Source organism: Conger conger, chromosome 8 (genome assembly GCF_963514075.1).
Source record: "Conger conger chromosome 8, fConCon1.1, whole genome shotgun sequence".
Lineage (NCBI taxonomy): Eukaryota > Metazoa > Chordata > Actinopteri > Anguilliformes > Congridae > Conger > Conger conger.
This window is the reverse complement of record NC_083767.1, coordinates 54,400,464-54,427,963: the sequence shown is the minus strand read 5'-3', so window position 1 is coordinate 54,427,963 and position 27,500 is coordinate 54,400,464. Positions and strand designations below refer to the sequence as shown.

Sequence of the window (27,500 nt, the reverse complement as noted above, 5' to 3'; positions counted from 1 at the left end):
CCTGCGCTCACTCTCTGAGCGTGCGCACACCAGCCTTTCTGTGTTCCCCATCTCCATTCCTCATCTCCTGCACGCCGAGTCTTACCCACCCCTGCGTCAGCCGCCCGATAGAGTGCCTGGTGTTGTTGCCAGGCCTGGGGTTCGCTAGGCCGCCTGCTGGGGGGGGGGGGGGGGGGGGGGTCACAGGCTAACGCTAACACGCTGAGCAACGGAGAGCGCGCGGAATTTAACTCGATTTAACACCGCGTTCTGTTTCATCGCTGTCATAATTCATTTCCAGTGTTAAGACGGGAGGGGAGTAACGGCTGTAGTCCACGGTCTATAGTCTGGTTTCTGGGAGGAGCAGTCGGTGAAAGACGGGCAGGAGGGTTGTTGCACACACATCCGAGGAGCTCTCTCTGTGCATGGTCCCGTTTCGTCCAGGTCCGGCTGTATCCTCCGTCACACGTACACAGAGAAAGTGTGTATTTCTCATCCGGTCGACAAGTGCAGGTTGTGACCTTAACTCCAGATTGTATGGAGAGGGTTCCATCTGGTAACAAACTGAGTGTCTCTAATGAATTTATAAGGGTGTTGGTGGTTGGGGGTTTGGGGGGTCAGGCAATGCAGACAATTTGTACTTGGGGGTTTCTGAATCTCAACTACCCTGGGGTTTGTTTCTCCTCCACTTTAAAACTGAAACTGAAAGGGGACATTTGTGGTTCTATAAGCTTGAGGGTGAGAAACCCTGTGGAACCCGGGCAGGCCGTCACGGCCTGCAGGGGGCAGTGTTAGCTTCACGTTCTCCTTTCTTTTCTCCCGTTTGTCCTTTACCTGATTAGGGGTGCTCTGCATTCTACTTTCCATCTTCCAAAGTTGAGGCCTTGTTTCATTGTGAAAATTTCGAATAACTGAAGCATTTAAAGAAAACGAACTGCTGTTTTTTTTAAATATATATTTTTTTTCTTTTTTGCAGAGTGCGTAACGTTTGTTGTGGAAGCACACGTATACTTCTGAAAGGGTGTGTGATTGCGATAGGATCTTTATATCTGCTGTATTGTTCTAATAAAAAAAAGTTTTTTGAATCAATATGTTTTGTTCGGTCTTTATTTCCGTGTCTGGGAAAACTGAGAAGTGGATGTAAGAACGTGCTGTACTGAGGAAGGACACGGTTCAGTCCAGTGGCTCCTAATTTATTGTGCCTCTGCTGCCACCTGATGGCGGATGGTGGTAATGCACTACAATCGGGAAAAGGCTTTGAAAAGCAATCGTTACAATGTAACCACATAGCATAATGTATTAATATTTTGTTTCAACCCATTTTGTCCTGGCAAGGCAGGAGGGGACCTTGTGAAACCTGAAAAGTGCCCTACGGGACCCTCTCTTCTGACGTTTCTGCTAAATGAACGTAATAAAAGTTGCCTTTGATTGGGCTGTCGCTCTGCCCAGGTCTGAAACGGCAGATGGGTTCAGGCAGGATGCTGGCGGCAGCACTTCTGGGTCCCGCACACAAAGCTCCCAGGAGGAGCACGAGCGGCCTGGGGGCACCTTTAATCCAGCATCCAAGCATCCGCCAAGCTGGGGCAGATACTCCGAGCTCCCAGCCTTTCCTGAGATATGCACATTCATTCAGCACACACCTCTGTCCAGGAACGTCACAGGTTGCTACTTGTTGGGAGGCTGTGCATTTTGCAGATTAATCTGCTGGGTGTTCGGCCTTTGTGTACCCGGTTGGATTTATCGCTATAGTAATGGGGTGTGTGTGTGTGTGTGTGTGTGTGTGGTAGTCACGCATCATCGGAGTGTCTGATAATATCGCGGATGGATGAGAGAAAGAGTGTTTTTTTTATTCTGCAGTGAAAACGTGTCTCTGTTCAACCCTTCTCTCCCGGGAGCTGTCCAGGCCTGCTGAGGGGTGAACCCACACACCCTTTCTGTTTACCAGCTCCCGGGACAAAGAGCCTGCCTTTCTCCCAAACCGTTCACACCCCATCCATCTCACTCAGGGACACACGGGCCCTCAGGGGCCTGTCTGGGGTCAGGAGATTGATTGATGGGAGAAATTCTGTCCAAATTGATGCCCATAATCACTCACTGGGTTTGTTGCTCGCTAAGGGTCTCCTGCCACATTTACTCCCTCTCACTGTGGCCCTCTAATGAAAATGCTGACGGTGCAAAGATTTGTGTTCGCTTACAGCGGCTTCCCCCGTGTCATATATTATGAGTCTTTCAAGGAAAATGATCTGAAGTATAACCTACATCTTTATTAAGTACTTTCACCAGGTGCCTCTGCAGTAATTTGAATTTTTAATAAGAAGCACGTAAAGGTCCCAATGGATTATTCTTACATAAAACCACTCCCTTTACAGTCAAATCTCAACAATAGACTACTTTGAAGCTCATGTTGAGCCCCTCCTGGTTGGCATGCACGCCTACTGTTGCAGTAATCATTGTGCTCTCTAGAGGGTGCTGTTGCCACTGCTTTAGGTTTGGCATTTAAGAGCGCAGAAAAATAAAGACTATACTTATTCCTAAATGTGTATATTTTGATATAAGTTAGTGTCATGAATAACAAGCATTGTAATGCACCCATTGGGCTGTGGGGAATTTTTGGTGAGTGGGTGGAATATTTTGGGATTAAAGAATGTTGAGCTGTGAGGCTCTGCCAATTCCTCTTCCTGTTCAGCGTTCCCGTCAGTCACTGTTGTCCGCTGACCCCTCTCGGGGCTGTGGGCCGGGCTGGAACATAGAGTCTGCCCGGCCCACAGCACCAAGCCCGGCTGCCAAGAACTCGGAGTGCAGCCAACGGTCGGCACTTCAGCCCTTTTTCGCTTCCACTCCGAACACCGCAGGGACCCCCCCGGCCTGCCAGAGAGTGCCTTCTGACAGCTGGGGTCCCAGAGGAGGCTTAGGGGGCGATAACCTCCGACTGCTCCAAGCACGAGCCTTTGGCCCTCCCGCCCCTCTCCTGCACGAACTAATCTTTACCAGTCGTGTAATGTTACACTATAGGATGCTGTCCACAGCCAAGGCTTCGCTGTTGTGTGCTATATCTATCCGGGCTTTTCTGGGAATTGATTATACCATGCAACGTAATCCCCTCAGTGCAGGGCAGAGGTGGTGAGCCCCTTGTCAATGACGGGATTAAGTGGGAAGACGTGTGTGTATTCGTCACTGTACCGACCGTGTTTCCGGCTGAGCCCGGGATCCTGGCAGGTTTCCCGAACGGGGGGGGGAGCATGTGGCAGGTCTCCCGCTCGCAATTTTCGGGGAAGCGGCGGAAATGAGCACCTGCGCCGTACGCAGGTGAATGCCCCCGATGCAGAGCATGAAGGTCGCATTATAAACGCAGCCCTTTATTAGGATTAACCCACGGGAGAGCTCCAGGGTGTCACAGCTCAAGAGCTGGGCTCTTGTTCTCTCCCTCAACACCTCAGCTGGTGTGTGGTGAGCGTCCTGGCACAAAATGGCTGCCGTGCATCACCTGGGTGGGTGCTATGCTTTTGTGATGGTCGAGGCGAGTTTCCCCCTCATTGCTGAAAAGTGCTATATAAATGCGAGGGATTATGATTATTATTATTATTATTATTATTATTATTATAATAATTTGGAAACCTAAGGTATTATTGGCCCGTGTTAAATAATTGTGTAGCATTTTTAGTTTTTATACAATAGTTGCCAGTTGTAGTCCAAAAAAGAGGCCCTGTCATTTTTTAAATAACTTAACTTAGCTTGCAAAAGTATACCAAAGGCTGAGGACAACAGAGAGCAGATATTGTAAAATAGTCCTTCAAACGGACTTCTGAGATCACCTGCTCAGCTGGCCCCGAGCCTGACTGCTGCTGCTCTTCACCGCCGCCATTTTCTCCCTCTCCCTCTCCCTCTCCCTCTCCCTCTCCCTCTCCCTCTCCCACATCCGTTGCTGTGGCTCATTCCTGCCCGGTTATGTGAGTACTTCACTGGCTTCATTCTGAGGCAAAGCGTTAGTATTATCAGGACATGCTTAGGCTGGAGAACTGAAAGTAAGTTTTGTAGTGACTAATGTTTCAGGTTAAATAGCAACATTTTGAATTTGGGACATTTGGCTATGGTTGAGCCCAGGGGAGCAAATTTCCCATTGAAGTCCATTCAAATCTGCAACTTTACCCTGGAACATATATACTATTTTGAACAGTAGTTTTAAATGAAAAAACTTCACACTGAACTTATTACTCTCCAGAGACTGAGAAAATATATACGATTATTTTCATTCCCTGTTGAAAAAAACAAACAAACAGCTCAAGCTAGATTTTGAAACAGCTGGTAGCTGGTCGACCAGCTACTGTACCAGCCCAGAAAAGCTACCACCTGGCTGATACCCAGCTAGACCATCTTATGACCAGCTCATATGCAGCTAGACCTCAATAGCTTATGACCATCTTGACCAGCTCAATTTCCAAGCTGGTCAAGCTGGCATAGCTGGATTATACACCAGGGTTCCTATTCATTACTTCCCGTATGGGTACCCAGTGCACATGCTCCAGTGCCAAAAAACCCCATCGTCAAAAATGGCCGCCTCCATGAATCTGCTTCTCCTTCCGCTGAGCTGCTCCCATAGGAATCCATGGGACTGGGAGGGGAAGCTGTCTCCAGTTCTTATATATTTAGATGGTTGGGACATTTAATATCTGAATTTAAGTTTAGTGCATTCACTATATGCTTTACAAATGCGCGTTTATAAAGCTATCATTCCCCCTGTCCTTCTACAGTAGGTTTGTCTAAGCTCCCCTAGCTTCCCCTGCTAGCCAGCTTAAGTTATAACAGCAAATAACAGCTAGCTACAATTCTATCCACTTAATAGGGTGATCGTATAATCCAAATCATTTGTCATATACATTGTTCTATATTACATTTGTCCTTGGCTCCTTCCTTAATGAGCATTTTGTGTTTTAGGAGCTTAGAAGGAGCTGCAAAGACAGGAAATATCTATTTTCGTTATTAATATTGATGGCGTATACAAAGCAATTGACTTTTTGGGAACAAGATTAAATGTTTTTAGTTCCATAGATAACTGTGCTCTTTAGCCTGAAACCTTCTTATCCGTGACACAGTCAGTCCCAGAACCCCAATAGTTAAAAGTCATATCTAAAAAAATAAATGACTGTTGTTTCTTCATTTCCAAGTGTTGCTGTACTGTACAGTTCTGTTTTTGTTCATGCACTGAAAAAGATCAATATTATTTTCTCAGTATTTTCAGAATGGAGGCACAGTGCTAATTAGCTTATAGTTGCCTTGCGCTTAATTTTAAGACATTAGATAAGAGAGATAAGAGAAACGCTGGGGCCCCAGGACTCTGCCGAATATCACACGTGCACCCCACGTCAGTCTCACACCTACTGGAGAGCAGTATTTTTAGGCTATTGCTTACCTAACTGGGCGGCACGGATGGTGCAGTGGGTAGCACTGCCGCCCCACAGCAAGGAGGTCCTGGGTTCAAATCCCTGTTGGCCAGGGCCTCTCTGTGCGGAGTTTGCATGTTCTCCCTGTGTTTGCGTGGGTTTCCTCCGGGCACTCCGGTTTCCTCCCACAGTCCAAAGACATGCATGTTAGGCTGATTGGAGAGTCTAAATTGTCCATAGGTATGAGTGTTTGAGTGTTTGAGTGTGTGAGTGAATGGTGTGTGTGCCCTGCAATGGACTGGCGACCTGTCCAGGGTGTATTCCTGCCTTTCGCCCAATGTATGCTGGGATAGGCTCCAGCCCCCCTGTGACCCTGTTCAGGATAAGCGGGTTCAGATAATGGATGGATGGATGGATGCTTGCCTAAGTGCCATTTGGAGTCGTGGCTTGCGGAAAGATGGTTATATGCAAGCAAACCGCAATTCTTGGAGATGTCGCAGAAACGCATTGCTTTCATTACCACTAGCCACTAACAACCACAGCACCAACAATACAATGATTGCAAAGTTAACAAGTTGGAAATAATAAAAGTAGTATATTGCTATATTGCACATAATCTCTCAGTTGGTCTTCACCTTTTCTATTGGTTTCCATTATAGACATTGACATAGGGAAGTGTTTTACAGTTTACCACTAGAGAGCTCAGATCCATGTTGAAGTCAGTAATAATGTATCGGCTATATTCTCAATGCAACACATCCAATAACTTTGCTCATGTCATGACTAATAAAACCCCATTGCAGGGATTTTATGTCACAATAGCAACAAAATAATTTCAGCTCTTTTTTTAAATTCATTTTACTGTCATTTATTTATTCAACATTTATTTACATTTTCATTTGAATAATTCCTAAAGCACCCTTCACTTTTCATGTACTGTACTTTTGCAGCAGACGGCGTGTGGTCTTTAAAATGTAAATCATGTAAATGATCCTACTAAAAATGTTTCTTTTTGCAAGAAGGTTCAGTCTGCTACTGTCTGCCGGGTGTGAAAATGCCCCCCCCCCCCCCCCGCCCCCACCCCAGGCCCAGCTGCTAGGCTTTTGACTGCCCCCCCCCACCCACCCCACCCCACCCCTTTCAGCAACTCTAATGTAGCTCAAACCCATCACGTCCTTCGCTTTCACACCTACTGACAGAGCACAGAACTGCAACACACGTCTGTACGCATACACATGGCTAAAGTGAGCTAAAGACGGAAAGAGGAATGGTCTAGCGTCTCAGCTGTATCTGGTGAAACAAAAGGAGCCGTCTGTCTCTACATTACTACGTGGGACTTGGTGTGGCATTGTGTGCAGTGTGGTGCTGAGTGTTGCTGAGGCCTTTATTTATTGGACTTCTAGAATAGTATGTGATATAATATTTGCTCAAATTTTTACACAGTTCATGTCTTTGTCATTTGCTGTGCAGAGTACCTCTCCACCATTTTGATTACAGTGCTTATAATCAGAGGAGCACATTCCAATACTGTCTTCTTCCCTAAAACGACCCCTTTTGAAAGTGACAAACATTGCCGGAGGCCGACTATGTTCTATTTACCCCATGCCCTAAAACAAACCCGAGGGTCTATGGATTTAGCTAATTCATTCTGAGCATTTCTCTAAGCCCAGACCTCATACATATGGACACCTTTAACCCCTATGAATGAATAATGTACGTCTGCCTACAAAATTAAATTAAACAAACCATTGCATAACCATTGAAAACTGCAGACAGCGAGGAGCACCTTTTTCGGGGCTTTTGCATGAGATCAAACCCTGTTCTCCCGACCTTCTCCACTCTAAGGCTGAAGGTGTGTCAACAATCTCGTGTGCAGCTGTTGTGTGCATGGAGCCTGCAATCTGCTCACAAACCAACAGCAGGACTTCCTATTCTTATATTACTGACAAACATGCAGATATACAAATACACCTCTCATGTGTTCTTGAGTGTGTGTGTGTGTGTGTGTGTGTGTGTGTGTGTGTGTGTGACCTGTGCATAGAATAAATATTTTTAAATCTTCTTGAGATTCAGATCTTGCTCAGTGTGGGTCTCCGTTCCAATGCTCTGACATCGTCGGACATTGGCGCTGCACTGAGACGCAATGTCCAGCAGAGGGCAGGATCCCTGCAGCCGATTGGAGACGAAGACATATTCCAGCTCTCTCGGCTCCAGCGCTTCTGCAGAACATGTCTTGAAAAAGTCACATGCCTATGGCTAATGCTTCCAACACACATGCATGAATTGGATACCTATTTATGCAACGCCGACTGACTGATATGCGATTTTTCTTCTCCACAACGGTCAGCGTTTATACTTGCAGGTGTCTCGTCCATTGTTTAAACACATGTCCGATTTTTCCTCTGAGCGACTTTGAGAATGAGAGAGAGGGAAAATGGCATTTTAAGACACTGTTGAAAAGCCCTTTTGTTTTTGCACTCTGGTGTAGACCCAAGCACAGTCCCTTCCCAGAGTGTTGCTGGTGCATCTTCCCTCAGGAGTCACAGGTGCTGGTGGGCATTCTTCTCGGCTCAAAAGCTACAGATTACAGGAACATTTCGGCAGCCCGCATGCCCGGTGCAGGACGTTTCGGGCACCGCGAGTCCAGTGACTCCGGGGAGGCGGAGCCTGGGCCTGTCCGTCACCGCAGGACCAACGCGGAAGTGGCCAGGGAGGCCAGGAATAGAGTCACGGACAGGGAAATATCCGAAGCTCCTCCGCAATCTTTGGCATTTTCCTACAACGAAGAGCAGCAGATGAATACCCCGAACGCACGTGAGCATCACAGAGCATCACAGTGTTATGAGAACCCCCCCCTATGGTTTTATTCCAAGGGCAATGTGCAACAGCATCCAGAATATGTGTTACATTGTATTCCATTACTGAATGATACACAGAGGTCTCAGTGCTGCATGACACATGATATGAGGACGATATGTCATCTTCAATCCACAAATATCTTCAACAAGGTTATGAAACCCTCCCACAGTTATATTTCGCTCAGCTGCACGGTAAACATTAATTTGCTGTTGTCCAGACTGTGTCTCTTTAGTATTAAAGTTAATCAGTAAAAACAAACTTTGAATGGGAATGGGAAAGGAATGAGAGCAAGGCCTGTGAGAGAGATCTAAATAAAATATAAAGTCCTCATTCATGATTAATCACGGTTTTTTTTAACATGGTTGCCACTGAAGTTGTCAGAATTGACACCAGGCTGATACCTCACTGTGCTGAGATCCATAACTAGCCCGCCCGACAGGCCCTGAATATACGTGTGCTTACCTTCTGTTTGCTCTTGCTATGTGTGTGAATCTGCCCTAAAATTATTTTGTTAATGTTTTAGTTTAAAGATCATTGGCTGAGCGAGACGGCCAATCGGCAGTCGGCAGGGGGGCTGACCTCGGGGTGGAAGGCGTGGCAGGAGGCGGGTCTCCGGCGGATCTTCTGCGACCGCATCCTGTCACACTTCACCGAGGCGTTGTGTGCCCAGGGATTAAGGACTGATAACAGAGTGAGTCACGGCGTGGAAAACACATCAACAACACCACCAGTCATGATTTCTGTCATTTTACTCCAGGGTGCAGAGTGTGAAAACAACAACACAGACGGGGGGGGAAAATAAAAAATAAGAAGAAGAAGAAGAAGGTATAAACAGTGAGAGACAGTGTGTTTGTGTGATGTCTCTGTGCTCCTGGAGCGTACCTGTACACAGGAAGTGGAGAGAGAAGGAGGGGCCTGGCAGTCAAGCCCAGGAATTAACGGGAATGTTGTGCGTATGTTGAGGGCAAAAGAGCTTTCTGCCCATCGAATTCAAAGGAGGAAACCTCATAATGTGTAGCGCTTTTAGTGAAACCATCGGTGTGGTTCTGAAGTTTCTGGGGGGAAATATTTATTAAAATGTACATGTTACATATTTTCACAATCTGCTTTTCATATGAAATGTAAGAATCATTAACCCAGTTTCAAAATACTATCAGGGGAGTTTAATTTTGCCTTCAAAAGTCTGATGTACTCATTCACTTTAACGGGAGCTGCAATGTTTTGCCCTCAATATGTGCGGTACAGGCGTACCAAGCCTCAGAAGCTTAGCCTGGCATGCTCTCCTGTAGTTATATATATGCACGTCTGTGCCACAGAAGGATATATTTGACCTCCTTTGGCTCCAGGGTGATGGGAGCGTACTTCCGGGTGCAGTCACAGTCGGACTGGATCACCACCATTATCAGGTTGCTGTTGGCGATCTGCTGCAGCACAAACATTCTGGAACACACAGGACAGCGACGCTTAACGACAAACCGCACACAACAACCTCCCACTCAAACTCTGGGCACCCTGTCTCCTGCCAGTCTGACTGCTCCATTCAACCCGGAGTAAAAAGGTAGTTCTGTAAGGACAAAACGGTTTTAAGAAAAACTGCAATTCAAACAGCAGCTCTGACACGGCTCTCTCGTTGACACTGATTGGCTAGCTGGTGATGTGATGTGTGTGAGGTGTCTTCAGATAACCGATGCTTTTCATTGGCTGGTCAGTGCAGATGTGGACCAATGAGAATTGAAAGTTATGTTGAAGAGAATTCAAGCTCATCTTGTGTGCTGGGCATTATCCTGTGTGTGTCCTGCAAACATGTGTGCCATTGACCCCAAGTACAGTAGCAAAATATTGTGATCTTCTTCCCTTCCCTCTGCTGCTGCATACATTGTTCCCAGAGTATATTCATGATATTGGGCTTGAGGTCAGCTTGAGCATTAGCAGAAATGCCAACCAAATGGCTTTCCTGTGGGCTTGTTTATGCAGTGCCACACTCCACTGAGCTGAAGGTCATCACCTTGACTTCAGCCAGAGTCTTGACCTCAGTAGTTACAGGATGTGGATGTTGAGTTTGAATCATGGGTCAAAACCAACGGCCTTCAGCACTGAATTTGACTGGCTCTGACCCGTGTGGTCCCGTGTTTGTGTTTCGGAGGTCTGGCTGAACAGCGGGTACAGAGAAGTTCCTCTGGCTGACCTTCCCAGAGAAATCCATCGCTATTATTTAATCAATATGATGGTGTGATCAGGGGCCAAAGAAAACAAATCGAGCAGAAGCCCCTTCTCTCGCTGCCAGTGTGGGTGCGGGTGAGGCAGGATGGTGCCAGTCTGCTTGTTTTCTTAACCTGACAGCTGGGGAGCATTCGACACCCCTGGCATCCCATCGCCATCACGGGACGGAATACAGGAAGCAAAAAGCGCACGGCAACAAACACCACCAGCAGGAAGAAGGGATGAAGGAGGAGAAAAGCAGGAGAAGGATTGTCTCTGTTTACTCCAGCGGAGAGGTGGTGAGACTCCCGGGCCGGGCCGGGTCTGCCCGGAACATCCTCGGTTGTGGAAACCACACCATCAGACCCACCACCACCACCAGACCCACACTCTGGAAGACCTGCCTCCTCCCACACTCTATTTCCCTCTGCGTGCTCCAGTGGAGCCTCGCGATTTCACCGGAGCACGTTCGCTGTCCTTTGCCACAGGGGGGAGGAGGGTGTGAGGAGAGGAAGAGGGGAAAACAGCAGAATGAGAAATGAAACTGGAGGAACAGAGAGTTTGGGGAGGTGGGGGTGTTTGCAGCTCGGAATGCTCAAAGCCGAGTTGGGGTTTGGACCAACGGGCAGCCAAGGACAACTGAGGGAAGGCTTGTGTTCAGACTCAGACATTGTTTCCCTGGAACCACTATAGCACATTTCCGACGGTTCCCTCTTTGTGTTCCACACGGTCTACAGTTACCACATTATCTCTACGGGGATGTGAGGGTGTCTGAAGCTGTCTGAAAGCAGTCAGGCACGATGTTCTTACCACTCAATCTTTATAACACTCAATACAGGAGATACTGTACTGGTTTAAGAATCTAATCAGTAAAAATGAGTTTAAACCACACTCTGATGCTCTATAGCACACAGCCGTCTGAGAGTAGGTGAAACACAGGAATGCTTGTAAGTGGGAAAGCTTCTTATTTTACCCAAACTTGTTAGAATGATTGCTTCTTATTTTACCCAAACTTGATAGAATGCACTCAGAGATTCACATTAAGATAATAGACTTTATGGATTTGATTATGTGATTATGCGGTCAGTCTCCCGGTCTGAGCAGCCAGCTTCAGAGCAAGGCATCTCCTCTGATCCTGAAACCTTCTGAAATCCTGACCCCTAGAGGCATCAGGTAAAACTGTGTGGTCAATAGGTCATGTCTTCCAGGTTGTTTTTCCACTACATTAGTTGGGTATATTTATTTTTATCCTGAATATACAAGAACTCTAGGACATAAGGAAAGTAAATTGTCTTTGCTATAATTGTGTTTATAAGGACCTTGCCTGGAACCATTTTTCAAATGTAAAATGTGCATGGATGCACACACAGGCACACACAAACGTGACAGGAAAGGTGATCGTGTATTGTGTGCAGATTCACGTGTGTTTGAGTGTAATCCGTGCCATAGATTAACACTATCTACCACAAGATGGCAGTAGCACTCTGGCATTGTGTTGAACATGCTCTTACTCAGCAGGGATATTCCCCTTTCTGGGTCTGTGGCTCCCATTACAGCAACTGTTGGGGGAAAAATCCTTCAGAAATTAAGATGCTGCTTCAAGCCAATATTAAGTTAATGCCTGAGAAAACAATCAAGGCCTGCAGGGATGTTTAAACAAACACGGGCTGAACGAGGTTGGAAGGTTTGGGAGCTGAGGAAAAGGGCATGCTTTAGGGAAGAAGGGAACAGAACCCAGTGTGAACTCAATGTGAAGCCACAGCGCTGATGTGGGACGATGGGACGGTAAGAAAACTGTCAGAGACCCTCTAAGGCAGGGGGTGTCAAACTCCAGTCCTGGAGGGCCACGGTGTCTGCAGGTATTTGTGGTTTCCTTTCAATCAGCAGCCAATTAAGGCCTTGAGAAGAAGGTGTGCGGACCCTTTAGCCAATGAAAGACTTGTAATGTATCTCTAAAAAGCCAGCAGACGCTGCGGCCCTCCAGGACTGGAGTCCGACACCGCTGCTGTAAGGTGAGACGGTGAGGCGGTGAGGCGGTGAGGCGGTGACACAGTGCTCTTACTTCTGGCAGCGGGCGCACTGGATGTAGCTGTTGGTCTCCTTGATGGAGGGGTCGTGCACGAAGCTGGGGTACTCCGTGTCACAGGGCTGCATGATCTCCACCTTCTTGTGCTTGTGAGCTGAGGGCGGAGAGAGAGCGTCCGGGGTACCGTCAAACACACCAGCGACAAACACACGTGCATACACGCGTGTACACGCACACAGCGAGAACGCGTCAGGACAGCTCATATGCGGATGATTACATCAGCGCTAATTCCCACAGTCCTCTTCTGCGCCCTCCTCCCAGCCTCTGATACTACACTGTATGTGAAGGAGAGTCCCCCTGCTTTTTTTATCAATCTGAGTCTCCAGGCTGCCCACTCTCCATTCTCTCTCTCTCTCTCTCTCTCTCTCTCTCTCTCTCAGTTTCTCTCTATATCTTTCTCTGTCTCTCTCTCTCACACAGACACACACACACACGCACATGCACAGTGTTACATAAGCCCGCTCTGGAAAGCAGGACAATTGTTTATGCAGATTGTTCTATTAGTGATGCTCACAGACTCTGGCTTCCCTTGGGGTTGCCCGTGGCATCAAGACTGTGTGGTGCCCGTGTGTGCGTGCACGTTTGGGGGGAGAGGAGAGGAAACGAAGAGAAGAAATAGATGAAATGAATAAAGAGAGATGACAGGAGAGAACTGAGAGCAGGGAAAGAGAGAGATGAGGAGGAGTGAGACAGAAAAAGGAAGGGGAGAGAGGTCTGGATAATGGTGATCACAGATGCTGCTGTTCTCCCGGATCAGGATCACTGTCAGGTTGGGCTGCAATCTCAGGCCATGGCTCCGCTTGCTTGTCTGGAAGAGGCACTGGCCTCCTTTGCCTGTGATTCTAAGACCGTAGATGGAAGTGTAGACGGAGGGTAGGAGGCGCTGGGGCACTGATTAACGCCGGGCACCATGGCCAATTCCGGTCTCCAGTGGGCCAAGGCAAGGCAAGGCAGCCTTCTGAAGATGCACTTATTTTATGAGGTCACGCTGTCGGCCAAGCTAATAATAACTTGTTTTTTGACACGGACGTAAATAACCCAAATAACCTTTAGCACACATAAACGCGCCGTTCAGAAGTTTTTAACGCCCGCACACCGGATACTCTTGATAAGGACCGGGCACGCACACGGACGCACATATAGAATTGCCGGTCGGCACCCAGAAGGAATTTCCTGGACTGGAATGAACTGAAGTGACATGCGGTGGTACTTACTTGAATGGAAGACAGCCTTTGCTGGAATGGGAGGGGCCACAGTGGAGTGGGGTGGATGGGGGGGCGGAGTGAGGCACGCGATTGGAGGACGGGCCACAGTGATGAGGGGTGGATGAGGGGGCGGGGCATGAGGACGGAAGCAGGCACATGGTGGCGGCGGTTTGTCGTGACAGACAGGCGGTTGGAGATGATGCGAAGATGACGATGATGATGATGATGATGATGATGATGATGATGATGATGATGAAAAAAAGCACATGGGAGAGACAAAGACCTTCAGTAATGGCAGTGATGGTTATAATGACATGGGCAGGTCATGAAGTTGTCCTACACTATATACTCAGTGAGCACTTTATTAGGTATTTATGAGACTTATTTTTTTTAGACTTCTACTGTAGCCTATCCACTTAGAGTAATGATGCATTGTGTGTTCAGAGATGCTCTTCTGCATGCCACTGCTGTAATGTGTGGTTATTTGTATTACAGTCACCTTCCTGTCAGCTTTGACCAGTCGAGCCCTTCTCCTCTGATGTCTCTCATTAACAAGGCATTAAGGCATTTCTGTCTGTGAAGGATGGAGTATATACTCAACCTTCACATCCTCACTATCCTTACACACAGTATACGATACCTAATTGGGTATCTTATATTTCATGACATTGAAATGATTTAATGTATGGACATATGGTCGTGTATGGAATATGTTATGTTAACATGCTCAGGGGCTACATATGAAAATGCACTCACTGGCACATTTAACATGGATGTAAAATTGATGGATGTCGATTGGTTGATTAGTGTGCAGTGTCCATAAATTGTATGAATGAATAACTGAATTTACCCTACAAATGGGTACCCTAATTCAAATCTACAAATCCTGCTTTATCCATCCCCTCTGCCCCACCTCACGGCTGGGACAGCCACACCACTTACCATCTGCAAGGTGGTCAGAGTGCCACAGCCCACACACATTAAACTCCAGCAAAAAGCTAGTGAACAAGGAGAGAGAGAAAACAGTATTACCACGGTGACAACGATTAACTTTCCCCCCCACAGTGCCTGCATGCAAGACGGGGGAGCTTTCCCCCCCCCTGTCCTGAGGAAGGAGCACAGCTCGGGTTTGGAAGGACTGGCGGCAATAATTGGGTTCTGGTTCAGAAGTGGAGCGGCTGTTTCAGTACTGGGCCAAGCTCTAAATGAGCTGTGAAATAGGATTGAGTGGAACCAGAAAAAAAACCCAAAACCTTTTGACCTTTCTGGCCTTCTAACAGTGCTTTTCATTTTATTTATTTGTCCTCACAACATTTGTTTACCCAATTGCTTTTTGTTATGTCTTCTTGTTAGTTCAGGAGGGCACGCAGGAGTACAGCTTCTGTTCCCTCTTCAGTCCTTCGGCAGAGCTGTGCATTAGCTACAGCCGGGGGAGGACGTTCATGTCCAGCCAGCGCAGACGCGCAAACAACCAGAGGAAGTACGATGAGGACAATTGCACTGTTACCTCAACTGAAAGCCCCTGAAAGAATCTACAGCCGGTTATGTGCTGCCTTACGGGGGAGAGAGTGCTAGCCGTAATCACACTGGCACAGACTGAATTTAGCACCAGACAGTGGAACGTTGTCTTCTAGCCTTGCCTAGTAAATAGCAGGGACAGCTAAGTGTATGTACTGTACCCTCCTGGTAATTGCATTTGCCTGCCTGACTGATAGGCTGTTGCTTGTACAATGTGTTTTTCATTCTTACTTTTTAAAACGGTGTGCAGCTGTTCTCGGATGTCCACAGTAAGCCCCCCCCCCCCCCCCCAATATAAACATCTTAATAGGTTGAGCCTCAGTAAACTGGCCCTCAAAGCCAGGGGATGCGTGCCACACTTACAGCAGGAACTGAGACAGGAGCCATTTTAGAACGGACGCCAGGCCATAGAAGGGCTGCAGGGAACAGACAACAGAGAATATTCAGTCGCTGAAAAACGATCAGCTTTAAATCCTTTAGGGGGGGTTTCAGCGTTTGTAGAATGTGAATGCACGCACATAAAAAGAATAAAAATAAAAAATCTGCCATGCCATCCAATCGGAGTGCTTTTGTTGACGCCCGTGGCGGGTGATCGTCTCAGCAGGACTGCAGTGGGCCTCAGGGGCCCTCAGGCTGGGTCAGCCTGGCAGAACCTGAGTGCCGCTAATGAATATAAATGTGTGGGCGATGGAGATTTAGCGTGGCCAATCGAGGGGCTCGGAGCCCACTGACCGATCGGCACATCGCCGGGACGCGTCAGGGACAACAACGGCGAAGAGAAATGCCACCTCTCCGCCACGCCATCCACCCCGCCTTTAGCTTAAGAATTACGGACGCCATAAGTGGTGTAATGACCTGTGCACAAACAGCAATTACGATAATGCCTTCTTTACAACGCCGGAACGCAGACACACGCAGGAGGAATGTGTGTGTGTGTGTGTGTGTGTGTGCGACGCTGCCTTCGAGTGGTACGGCAGTGAATGAGTGAATATAGAGGTGAGGTGTTAAAGAGTATTAAAGAGTTAATATGTTGTCTACCTTAGCCCTCCCTCCTGATTTCCCCCGACCCCCTTTCTGATATCCCTATGCCTCTTGTCTAAAAAAAAAAAAAATTGCACTTATGATGACTATGTTTAGAACAGCACTTCCTATGTATTTTCCAAGTTATGGATGTGATGCTTTGACTTGTGGAAGAACCTATGCACTTGTAAGTCGCTTTGGATTAAAAGCGTCTGCCAAATGACAAAAATGTAAAATGTAAGGAGGTGAGGAATTAAAGAGTAAACAGGTGAGGTATTAAAGAGTAAAGAGGTGAGGTATTAAAGAGTAAACGGGTGAGGTATTTAAGAATAAACAGGTGAGGTATTAAAGAGTAAAAAGGTGAGGAATTAAAGAGTAAACAGGTGAGGTATTAAAGAATAAACAGGTGAGGTATTAAAGAATAAACAGGTGAGGAATTAAAGAGTAAACAGGTGAGGTATTAAAGAATAAACAGGTGAGATATTTAAGAGTAAACAGGTGAGGCATTAAAGAGTAAACAGGTGAGGTATTAAAGAATAAACAGGTGAGGTATTAAAGAGTAAACAGGTGAGGTATTAAAGACGTACGCTGAGGAGGGGCCGAGCACTATTGGCGTGATAGTTGGGGTTCTTGCACATGGCCTGGTAATCGTACAGCGATATCCTGGTGGAAGACACACAGAAATAGGTACACACACACACACACACACACAGACACACAGACACACAGACACACAGACACACACACACACACACACACACACACACACACACACACAAAAGAAAACACAGACGCAAACTGAATTATGGCTTTCATTCACTGAGATACTCAACAGAGCAATAGCTCCCAAAAGATGCATAAACAACACATGGCTTCTGAGGTGCCTGGCATCTCCAGTGATAGATGATGCAATAAATGCTCATCCAGTGACAGAGCTGAAGAATGTCAATTTTTCAATAGCAGGCATTGGTAAAAATGAATTATTAATGACAGCGCTATTTCTGTAGGCAGTGGATCCACCATTGCAAGGCATCTATACTGTGGTTCACACTATACTGTTCTTCACACAAACTCTGAGGCGTTAGGGCGTGGCTCTCACCTTCTGAACATGCCCATCGAGAGCAGACGCGTCATCACGGCTCCCTCCAGCTCGCCCAGGAACTTCCCCACCTGCACAGACGACGACAGAGCAGGTCATGTGACGGCCCTGGAACTAGGGATGACATCATCGTGAAGTTTGCAGGCAGCTCCTGAGCGACTTGGCCAATGGAGGCTGTTGCAGCCGAGCCCCCTGGGGTTCCACACTCTCGGAAATAAAGGTATGAAAAGTGGCCTAAAAAAGGTACAAATGCTTGTCACTGGGGCGGTACCCTTTAAGTACATGAAATTGTACCCCTAGCTGGCAAAAAGTAAATTTGTACCCAGAGAGAACATCACTGTACTGTCAGGGTACATTTGGGAAATTCGATCCTTGAAGAACCAAACTGTACCTCCACTGTCACTTTATTTCTGAGAGTGCAGACCTCCGTGTTTTCTCCTCATCCCCAGTGTGTGGCCCGAGCCTGGCCCCTCCTTCAGCACCTCTCCCCTGCTGCACGGTGCTGGGTTACTCACGCTACCCATCAGCTCCATCCCCACCTCCTGTCTCCTCTCTCCCTTACTTACTCACGCTACCCATCAGCTCCATCCCCACCTCCTGTCTCCTCTCTCCCTTACTTACTCACGCCACCCATCAGCTCCATCCCCACCTCCTGTCTCCTCTCTCCCTGTTACTTACACATACTACCCATCCACCATCAGCTCCATCACCACCTCCTGTCTCCTCTCTCCCTTACTTACTCACGCCACCGATTCACCTTCAGCTCCATCACCACCTCCTGTCTCCTCTCTCCCTCTCTCCCTTACTTACTCACGCTACCCATCCACCATCAGCTCCATCACCACCTCCTGTCTCCTCTCTCCCTTACTTACTCACGCCACCGATTCACCTTCAGCTCCATCACCACCTCCTCTCTCCCTCTCTCCCTCTCTCCCTTACTTACACACGCTACCCATCAGCTCCATCTCAACCCTTCTGTCTCCTCTCTCCCTCTCTCCCTTACTTACACACACTACCCATCCACCTTCAGCTCCATCATCACCCTTCTGTCTCCTCTCTCCCTCTCTCCCTTACTGACACACGTCTCACGTCCACCCTCCCTCGTTCACTCAAACATCTACATTTCAAATGTAAACTTTTAATGCTTTTTTTCATTCTTCTTTTCAGGGCCCTTATAATGCTGTAATTAGTTTTTTTCCTTTAGTCTATGTCCTCTTAGGTGGTGACGTGTTATTGCCGTGTATGAACATCACTGTGTAATTTGGTTGTCTCTTTATTCGTATCCCCTAGGGGGCAATTTGTTTGCGGCAGCGATAAAAAAATCAAGACAGTACGACGATAGATACATCCTCAGTCACGCGCGTATAACAATAGATGCATTCAAAAGCAATCAAATGTGTACCCCATACATACGTAAACCCATGATATACTGAAATTAAATAGACATAAAGTTCCTGTGCAAAGGAAATGCCATAGCTTGTGACTGCTTATTAAGTAGACTAATTGCCAGGGGAATGAATGAACGCTTTAATCCGTTTGCATTGCTCTTTGGCACCCTTTACCATGGCACCAGAAAGAAGGAAAGATTATTCAGGAAGCAAAGGTTGGTCACAATCTCAAAGGATAGACTGAGCTTCACCTTGGGCTTGGTTGTTAATAATGGTTACATTAAGCTGCCCTTGGAGGTGACTCTTGAGGCGCCATTTTGTGATGGTGGGTAGCGAACTTGCATCACCCACCCCCAATGTACAGGGCCCATATACAGTCTACAATATTATATATAGGCTCTAAACCATATAAAATTTCATAATTAAGCCTTTTTTTTTTAACTATAAACTCGAAGATTTGAAATACGCTCAGGAAATAAACATGGAAGGGCAATTTGGGACGTTACCAACTGTTTTTGGCATCCTGTTTTTCACAAACTTTTAAACGAGGAACTTTTTAATCGTCACAATGCCTTTCATCTTTTACCTTCCCCTCTTCTCTCCTTCCCTCTCTTTCTTCCCCTATCTCCTAAGGCCTGGGCATTTCAAGTCCAGTGACTGTCAGATGACCGAGGCTCTGCTCAGAAGTGAAAAGCGGCGGTGAAACGGCAGGTTCTGTTTGGTATTCTACGGGCGATAACCGTGTGTGGAGCGTCGAGGGCGCCCGTCCCAGCGCCATACCCCCCGTCCCCGGACCCCGCCGGGCGGCTGCGCTCTGTCTCGGCGGGCGCACGCGGGGCATGGGCGTCCATCTTAATGCGCTCATTCCGCCGTCTCCAGCCCCGGGAGCGAGGCGCGTATCGACGGCCACATCAGCGCCTAATTCAGCATCATCATTCCCAATCAGAGGCAGGAGCCGGCCGCCCTCGCTGTGTCTCTCCCCGCGCGCGGTCGCATGTCTGAACCGGGGCCGGTAATCACCGTGTCTCTCCCAGCGCGCGGTCGCATGTCCGAACCGGGGCCGGTAATCACCATGTCTCTCCCCCACGTGCGGTCGCATGTCTGAACCGGGCCGGTGATCACCGTGTCTCCCCCAGCGCGCGGTCGCATGTCCGAACCGGGGCCGGTAATCACCGTGTCTCCCCCATGTGTGGTCCCATGTCTGAACCGGGCCGGTAACCACAGTGTCTCTCCCTGTGTGCGGTCCCATGTCTGAACCGGGCCGGTAATCACCGGGTCTCTATCGGCGACCACTCCTGCCGCTCGGCTCCATCACAAACGCACAGGCCGATTAGTATTGGCAGGAAAAGCGGCCTCATTACTCACAGTCATGCTGCCTCTGACAGATAGGAACACTTCTCCCTGTCGTTCTCTCCCTCCTTCTCTCTCTCTCACACTTTCTTTTCGCCCTACCACCTCCCCAACCCCCCCCCCCTCTCAATATAGCATATTTTATTCGCTTCCCTTCTTATCGGCTGTGTCATTACTTGCAGAGCTGAATGGACAGCTATGCTTGAATATAATATTCGGCAGAGCCTTCAGACGGTCCTTGAGTGGATTTTCTGAACCATTAAAGAGGATCAGTTCGATGCTTGCTCTTTCATGTTCGTTACCAGAAAGCAGAATGCCGTCTGTTCAGGGCCAAGTTCCCCCTTTCGACACTTCCACATCAGCTGCGCAAAGGCCTGTCAGACATGACGCTTCTGCAACTTTTTTTACATCACTGCTCTGAAGGAGGATCCTTAATCATCCAGGATATCCACCCACACCTTTGCATTCTGTAGTTTTGCTGGCGGCGGCTGCCCCTGTTAAGAGCGGCGCTCTTTCTCTCCGATTCCCGCAACCTCATTCTCATTTCCTACGCAGCGCCTCGCGCAATCTTTCTTTTTAAGCTCCGAAGCCTTCGCTCGGTCCGAGCTTTTCCCGCACTGGCGAGCACCGGCTCCATGTGACAGGAAGCAGTCGTCCCGGAGCGTGACTCACACCAGCGGGTCAGGTGACGACCTGGACCGGAGAGAGCCGGGACGGCAGCCAATCAGGTGAGGGGAAAGCAGTCTTGTGACCGGGCAGGCGGCACAGGTTGGGAGAGGCTGCGCGTTCTGCGTGTCTCTTCTGTGTGAGTCATCGCTGTTTTCGCACACCCTCCAGCGGCCCCTCTTGCACACGGTTACCGCGGGCGACGGGAGAACACAAGCGCACGGAGAACGCGGCAGGGACTTTGGCGCGTACGCGCGGCGGAGAGACGCGGCGTGCGTTCGGGATGACGTACGGAGCGTCTTAGACACAGAATTAGACGGCGGTCCCTGAGCATCGACAGGTGCAAAAGAAAGGCAGCCAGCGAGCGAGCGTGCTCGCACTAACACCGCTCTCATTAAACACTGCAGGAGCGAGCAGGAGCCGCGCAGGAGCCCCGGAGGAGGTGTAAAACTCCGCGGAGATTTACAGCGGTGATGTCAGACGTCTGAGATAAAACTAATCGGCCCTCCTAACTGCGCTGTTAAGACAGAGTGGCCCTTGTTTTATGTCACCCTACTCCTCCGTATGTTACATCCTGCATCGAGTTCTGTTTCTATTCTGATTCATTATTTAATAATCACCATAAAGACGATGATAACGAAAGTGAAGCTGAGTAAATTGACGAGAAAAACATTGAGAATAATGAACAGTTATGACTGCATCATGTGACAGCTGTTGGCCCTCTGTGTGCTCGTGTCTGAGGTGTTGCTCGTGACTCCGGAGGGGAGAGGAAAACCTCCTCGTCACCGCCGCTTCGGAAAGGGCTCTCCCGGCGACCGGGAGCGTCGCTACTGTGTCTCTGCTTAATTTGCGATAATGAATACGTTCTCTTGCGGGATGCGGCCTGAGCTCCGGGCGTTATCTTCCCTTCCCGAACGAGGCTAAGGAAAATGTGGCTTCAAAACTGCCGTCCTTCACGGACACTTTTATGTTTCAACTTTTCCGTCTGACAGTACGTCTCTCTGCTCGCCACCTGCATTATTCAAACGGAGGCGTAGTTAAGAAGATGTGCTGAAATTCTGAAGGTACTTCAGCAGCCCAGTCAAAATTTTGGCTTGCAGTCTGATGTCTGAGGGGCAGGGCAGCTCGCTTCAACTGATTCTAGAAAGAGATGCATAAGTATTGTGTCAAACTCCCACAGATTTAATGTGCAGTGCATGATCACGAATAGAAATGAAGGTAACGTTATTGGAATAAGGTTTTGAAGGTGTAGGTCTGTGATCCTCGGTTGCAGAACTATTCGCTGTATTTTGAAACACAGATTAAAGGTACAATAGGTAATTTCAGATTTCTAATGAGAGGAATAGCAGTAACAAACACCGTCAATCCACAACACTGTTTATCCCTCCCCCTTCTCCGTGAATGCAGTGACGTTGAAACGCCATTGGCTTTGGCAATTGGAACCAATCTTCAACCAATGAGCCTGAATTATTGTATTGTTATACAATGTTTTGCTACAGAGTGCTGGCCCGTCAACAACATATTTTGAAACCCGAATTTAAGGACTATGAACACAGGCAGAGGGTGAGTCAACATGTCAGTGAGCCTTTTCAATGATAGGAAGGGATTTACAATGGTCTTGTAACAATGTTTTAACACAAAAATATTACCTATCGTACCTTTAAGACTCTGAGCTCTGTCCTGGGTCTGCATGGAGAAATTCTAACTATGTCCAGCACATAATAACCACTGTTTTTAAGGCTAATAGCTCATACTCTAATTAATAGCTAGGATGGAAAGAAAATAGAACGGTATTCTCTGAAAAAGTGCAGGGCCAGGGTTGCCTAGCCTAGATTTCTATTACATTACATTTACAGGAATTCATTAGGGTAGATGCATTTTAAATCAGTTTATGGGGCATTTGCAGCTAATAAAGTGAAAATTAAAAGGTTACATTCAAATTCCACAGTGACACAGAGCAAAGCTGACGGAACTTATGTGGGGTAAATTAAATTAAATATTAAGTGCAGAAACACAACACAACGTTCTTAATACTAATTACTGCCACAATAAAACAGCAATAAAACAGGTAAGTGCATAAAGCAGTGTCTTTCCAGCTTAGTTGTAAACCTGAGTTTCAAAGCTGCTATGAAGACGAGCAGTCCTAAATCTAAGGGGGCAGGAAGTAGCAACCGCGGAGGAGGGTTGCCAGCCAACGCTTAAAGACTGACAGCAGGCCTGCGGGTCTTGATTGGCAGAGAGAGCCCACGTAAGGCCCGCCCCAGGGTGGAGGAGGGCCGAGTGTCTTTAAGGGCCAGGTCTAGGTGTAGGTGATGTCCCGGGGGACCAGGCGTATTTTTAGACGAGGATGTCAGCGGGTTCAGATGTGAAGAGGGTAGGTGTGAGTGTTTCCTCTGGGAGTGGACGTGATTAGAGCAGATGCAGACGGAGACGGAGGTGTGCTACGGTGATGAAGGTTACACAGCCGCAGCTGTACCGTCAGTACTGTGCGCAGTGGCCTAGTTTACTGACAGGTTCGCCCCCTCCTCTTCCCACTGCCCCCCCCCCCCATCCCAGCTTGTCCTTCAGCCTCCCCAGCACAGACAGAAAATGGGGGTTTGACTTTGTTTGGCTCTTTCTTTCCCCACGGAACCCCCGACCCCCCCCAGCCCTCTCTCTCCTGCGTGCCGCACTTGTACTCAGCATATTATTTAACTCGCTTTTGTACGCTCGCCCTGGCAGAAAAGTTATGTCCACCAGACTGGTTTTCTCATTCAGGAGGACGTGCGACTGACTTTGGGTCAGAGTCGAATGTCTGAGACGGCCTCCGGTCGTCGCTGATAACATCGCCCCCGGGGCGAAGGGTGTCCTACGTTCCTTAAAAACGGAGTGTCAGCTGGCGGCGCCTCCACTCCGTGTCCTTCCCTGTCAGGAGTGACTGATCTGCTCATTCCGCCGTATCGCAGAATTAATGGACGCCTGCCAAGCCGATAACCCGGTGGAGATAACCTCCACACACCCAGTCACACCGCCGCCAGAGGCACGTTCAGCGGGGAGGTCCGGTCCGGTCCGCTCCATTCCATCAGGCGTGAGGAAAACCGGTTCTGATCCATATCCAATCGTTCATTCATCTTCATTTTTTTCCATGTCGGCTAATGGACGTTAGCAGCTCTGAAGACTAAATATTGAGTGATCCCTGTAATGCATTGTCCCCTGCCCCGAAGGAAAGCATTTGGGATTACAACAATAACGAGATAACAATGACAACACTGACTGCCACTCGGTCCCAAATACACCACGCACACAGCATCTGAGGTTAAGACAGCTCATGCATATGCTAACTATGAATACCTGCACCTCTAATCAGCTCCTATTCTGACCTGCTCCCTTCCCTTTCCCTCATAACAGGGCCGCATTAACAGTGATTTATTCATACAGTAACATCACTATCTGGTTAATAAATAAATCTGAATATATTTGTTTTTAGCACAGTTTTCTACAGTTTTCTATATTTTGTACCTGCTGTGCCACTTAACTTTATATTTCAGGCATGAACAAATCTACATTTCCCCTGCATGAAACTGAAAATGCAAGATCAGCGTAAAAAAAATTCATTTAAAATGCGAAAAACTAATATGCATCTAGGTCAGAACAATTGTCTCAAGTTGGCATGTGGAACATTGTCTGCACTCTCATGGCCGGTTGTCATGAAAATCAGGTCTGGTAAAAATCTGGATAAAACCACAATTCTGTGGGTAAAATCACAGATCTGTGGGTAAAACCACAATTCTGTGGGTAAAATCACAGATCTGTGGGTAAAATCACAATTCTGTGGGTAAAACCACAGATCTGTGGGTAAAATCACAATTCTGTGGGAAAACCACAGATCTGTGGGTAAACTCACAATTCTGTGGGTAAAATCACAGATCTGTGGGAAAAATCACAATTCTGTGGGTAAAACCACAGATCTGTGGGTAAAACCAGAATTCTGTGGGTAAAACCAGAATTCTGTGGGTAAAATCAGTGTGCACCAAATACTCTAAGAATAAATCACACCATGGATGAGGAGTATAAGGTTTGTAGGCTGCTTAAGTATGTAGTGATGCAAGGCACCATTGGTTAGCATTTTAAGAAACTGTCATTTGGGGAACATGATTCTGCGTGCAGTTGCAAAGGAATGGACTGCTTTGGGTATTAGCTGGTTGATTTAGCTTGGTGAGTTTGTGGATTAATGAAATCATAAACTAGCAAGTGTGTCTAGTTTAGCTAATGTTAGGTTATTCGTAATTAAAACTGACCAACGCGGGAATAAGAACATTGACTCTTGAACTCTTTAACATCTTTAAATTTAAATCAGCTTGACCAGTTAATTTAAAAGGGGTCAGAGCCTAAAAAGTAGCATTAGCCAACATCAGTCAAGGCCCATAGGTGACCTAATTAGTGTTTTCATGAAGTGGCTTCAGTGTAGTTAACTACTTTTAGAAAGTAGCTTTAGTTCAGTCACTGTAATGACTCTTATCTTTCCCTCTAAAATTAACTGTATTTTCAGAGTAACTTCCCCTACACTGTGGCACACATCACATTCTGTCCCCTGCAACTCCTCAGTGGGGCCCGGGCACATATGCAACCTCCCGTCCCGTCAACTCTGGGGTCTTTGCAAGTGATGCTGGGTAATCCCTGAGGTTTGAGCAGCGGTTTGGGGGGGGGTGGACAGCGAATGGGATCAGGGCAGAAATAGAGGGCAGCTGCGCCCCCCACATCCTCCGCCCAGATCGGTCTGGAGGGGCCGTGTCGCTGAGCTCAGACCCCCCTCCCCCCCCCCCCCGCCCCCCCACGGCGAAGTGTAACACGTGTAACAGCCCGTATGCTGCCTCCTCCATCCCCTGTGCTCTATTTAAACCCAGTGCCATGCGCTTCCAGGGGCCGTAACTGTGCCACGGACGGATTACGGAGCGCTGTTTTCCCAAAGCCGAGGAACGCTGCAGATGGGGCTGGGGGATGGGGCGGGGGGATGGGGCGGGGGGCGGGGGGGCGTAAGTAGATGACGGACAGCTCAGCTCCGGCCCTGTGAACCCCCACCACAACAGGCCCGCAATCCCACAATCCTCTCCGTGTTCAATAAGGACCCGGGCAGTAGAGTGTGGCCTTTGGCCGGGATTGCACACGGACGGTTACTTTAGATACAGGGCCACGGTGAGTCACCGGGGCCAGTCCCACCCCCGTCCTGCATTACCTCATACACGACCCAAGAGCTGAACCAACCCTGAGCTCACCATTCACCTGCGCGACCAGAACATAAAACATCCCCCCCCCCCTAAGCCAGAGCAAACCGTGAAACAGAAATAGGTGGATAGACAAATATACTGATGAATAAATACAGATATAAACTGATACACATACAAATAAATGAACAAACAAAATGCATATTGTTCACATAAGGAGCAAACACAACACATGAAAAAGCAGGAGTCGAGGGACAGTGCTGAACAGTTGATGACATTAGTCTGGACATGCCGTGGGCCATCTGCCCTTGGGTAAGAAGCACCTGTGCCCAGAAACAATGGACTCCCAATATAGAGCGGTGCCAGAACAAAGGTCTGAGCCCAGAACCAAAGGCACACAGAGCCCCGTTCCCCTGGGGCCGGTGCGCAGGCGCGCACTGTTTGTTGACACTTTCAGTCCCTGTCCTCTCTGATGCTCTCCAGGGGATTAAGCCCTATAAGTTTCTTAAACCCCTCGAGCGCTGCAGATGTTGTTCATGTTGGAATGGGTGGCTATATCCAGAGTGCCGCCCCTGTCTCCGTGTCAACCGTCCACCCCCCCTCACCCCCTCAACCCCTCAACCCCTCCCACATCCAATCCCCACCCGCGTGTGTGTGTGTGTCGTTCTCAGGTCCAGTATCCAGCGCATATGTCACTCGAGCCTAGACACTAGCACGCGGGCTCCTGTGATGTCACCCTCGGCTACAGGATAAGGAGCGCAGGCTGAGGTCTGACACGGCCTAAGACGCCCAACAGTCGTTGCCATTATGCAATAGACTGACGGATCAATGTCCTTGCTCGTGTGACCATAGTGAGATACGTGAACCTTTCTCTACATACCTTCACCCCAATATTAAACCACTGCATTTGTTTCTCTCGGATTTTATGTTATTCTGTCGGCCACATATTTGCTGGAGTGTTTTCTTTAGGAGCAAGGGAATTATTTCAGTTTTTTCCCCCAATTGGTTCTGAGAGTTAGCAGGTAAAAAAACCCGCTGGAAGAGATACGCTTTTGTCGATCGATCAGCCCTTAAGGACGGTGCTGAAGACCGGCCAGAGGGGGAGGTTGTTTGGAGTTGGCAGGAACACGATTCCCGTTTTATACGTACATCTCTCTTGTCCTTGGTGATCAGGATGAAGGCATTGCTGTCAACGATGTAGCAGTTTATGAGCTGGAAAGAGAAGAGGAATGACATGAACCCTGGCATCCGCCCACTTCCAGTAGCTATGACCAGTTGGTTACGCTCCACTTCATACTGTAGATCAGCAGTTTGAAACCTACCCAGCCGTCATAGCCAAAGTTTTGCTTCCACTTAAATTAAATGCAAAGTACCCAGAGACGCAATACATATTACCATAATTGCCTTTGCACAATGTTAACTATTACTCATAATTGCAATATTTAAACCTTCTGGCCTGAAATTACACGACTGCTCTTTTAGTTTGATTCTGAGAAGAGGTTTCATATTTCAGCTGATAAATGTCTGTTCGCATTCCCATTGAGAGACTAAA

The 27,500-nt window shown here is 47.9% G+C and overlaps 2 protein-coding genes across 2 annotated transcripts in view; one reads left to right on the top strand and one right to left on the bottom strand.

Annotated features, from left to right (window-relative positions):
* adipor2 (adiponectin receptor 2) overlaps window positions 1-1,068 on the top strand; it is a 46,023-nt gene extending 44,955 nt beyond the window's left edge. The window contains exon 8 of the mRNA XM_061252493.1: window positions 1-1,068. This exon is cut by the window's left edge and continues 1,503 nt beyond it. The gene's annotated coding sequence lies outside the window, so the exon portion shown is untranslated.
* A 5,437-nt stretch (window positions 1,069-6,505) lies between these two features.
* Window positions 6,506-27,500, bottom strand: part of cacna2d4a (calcium channel, voltage-dependent, alpha 2/delta subunit 4a) — a 115,015-nt gene continuing 94,020 nt past the window's right edge. The window contains exons 30-39 of the mRNA XM_061250703.1: window positions 27,098-27,160; window positions 17,344-17,414; window positions 16,832-16,907; window positions 15,588-15,640; window positions 14,649-14,704; window positions 13,716-13,736; window positions 12,478-12,595; window positions 9,536-9,656; window positions 8,796-8,873; window positions 6,506-8,133 (exon numbers count right to left, since the gene is read on the bottom strand). Of these exons, the coding sequence (XP_061106687.1) occupies window positions 8,038-8,133; window positions 8,796-8,873; window positions 9,536-9,656; window positions 12,478-12,595; window positions 13,716-13,736; window positions 14,649-14,704; window positions 15,588-15,640; window positions 16,832-16,907; window positions 17,344-17,414; window positions 27,098-27,160 (753 nt within the window). The 3' untranslated portion in view covers window positions 6,506-8,037. The remainder of the gene's footprint in view (window positions 8,134-8,795; window positions 8,874-9,535; window positions 9,657-12,477; window positions 12,596-13,715; window positions 13,737-14,648; window positions 14,705-15,587; window positions 15,641-16,831; window positions 16,908-17,343; window positions 17,415-27,097; window positions 27,161-27,500) is intronic.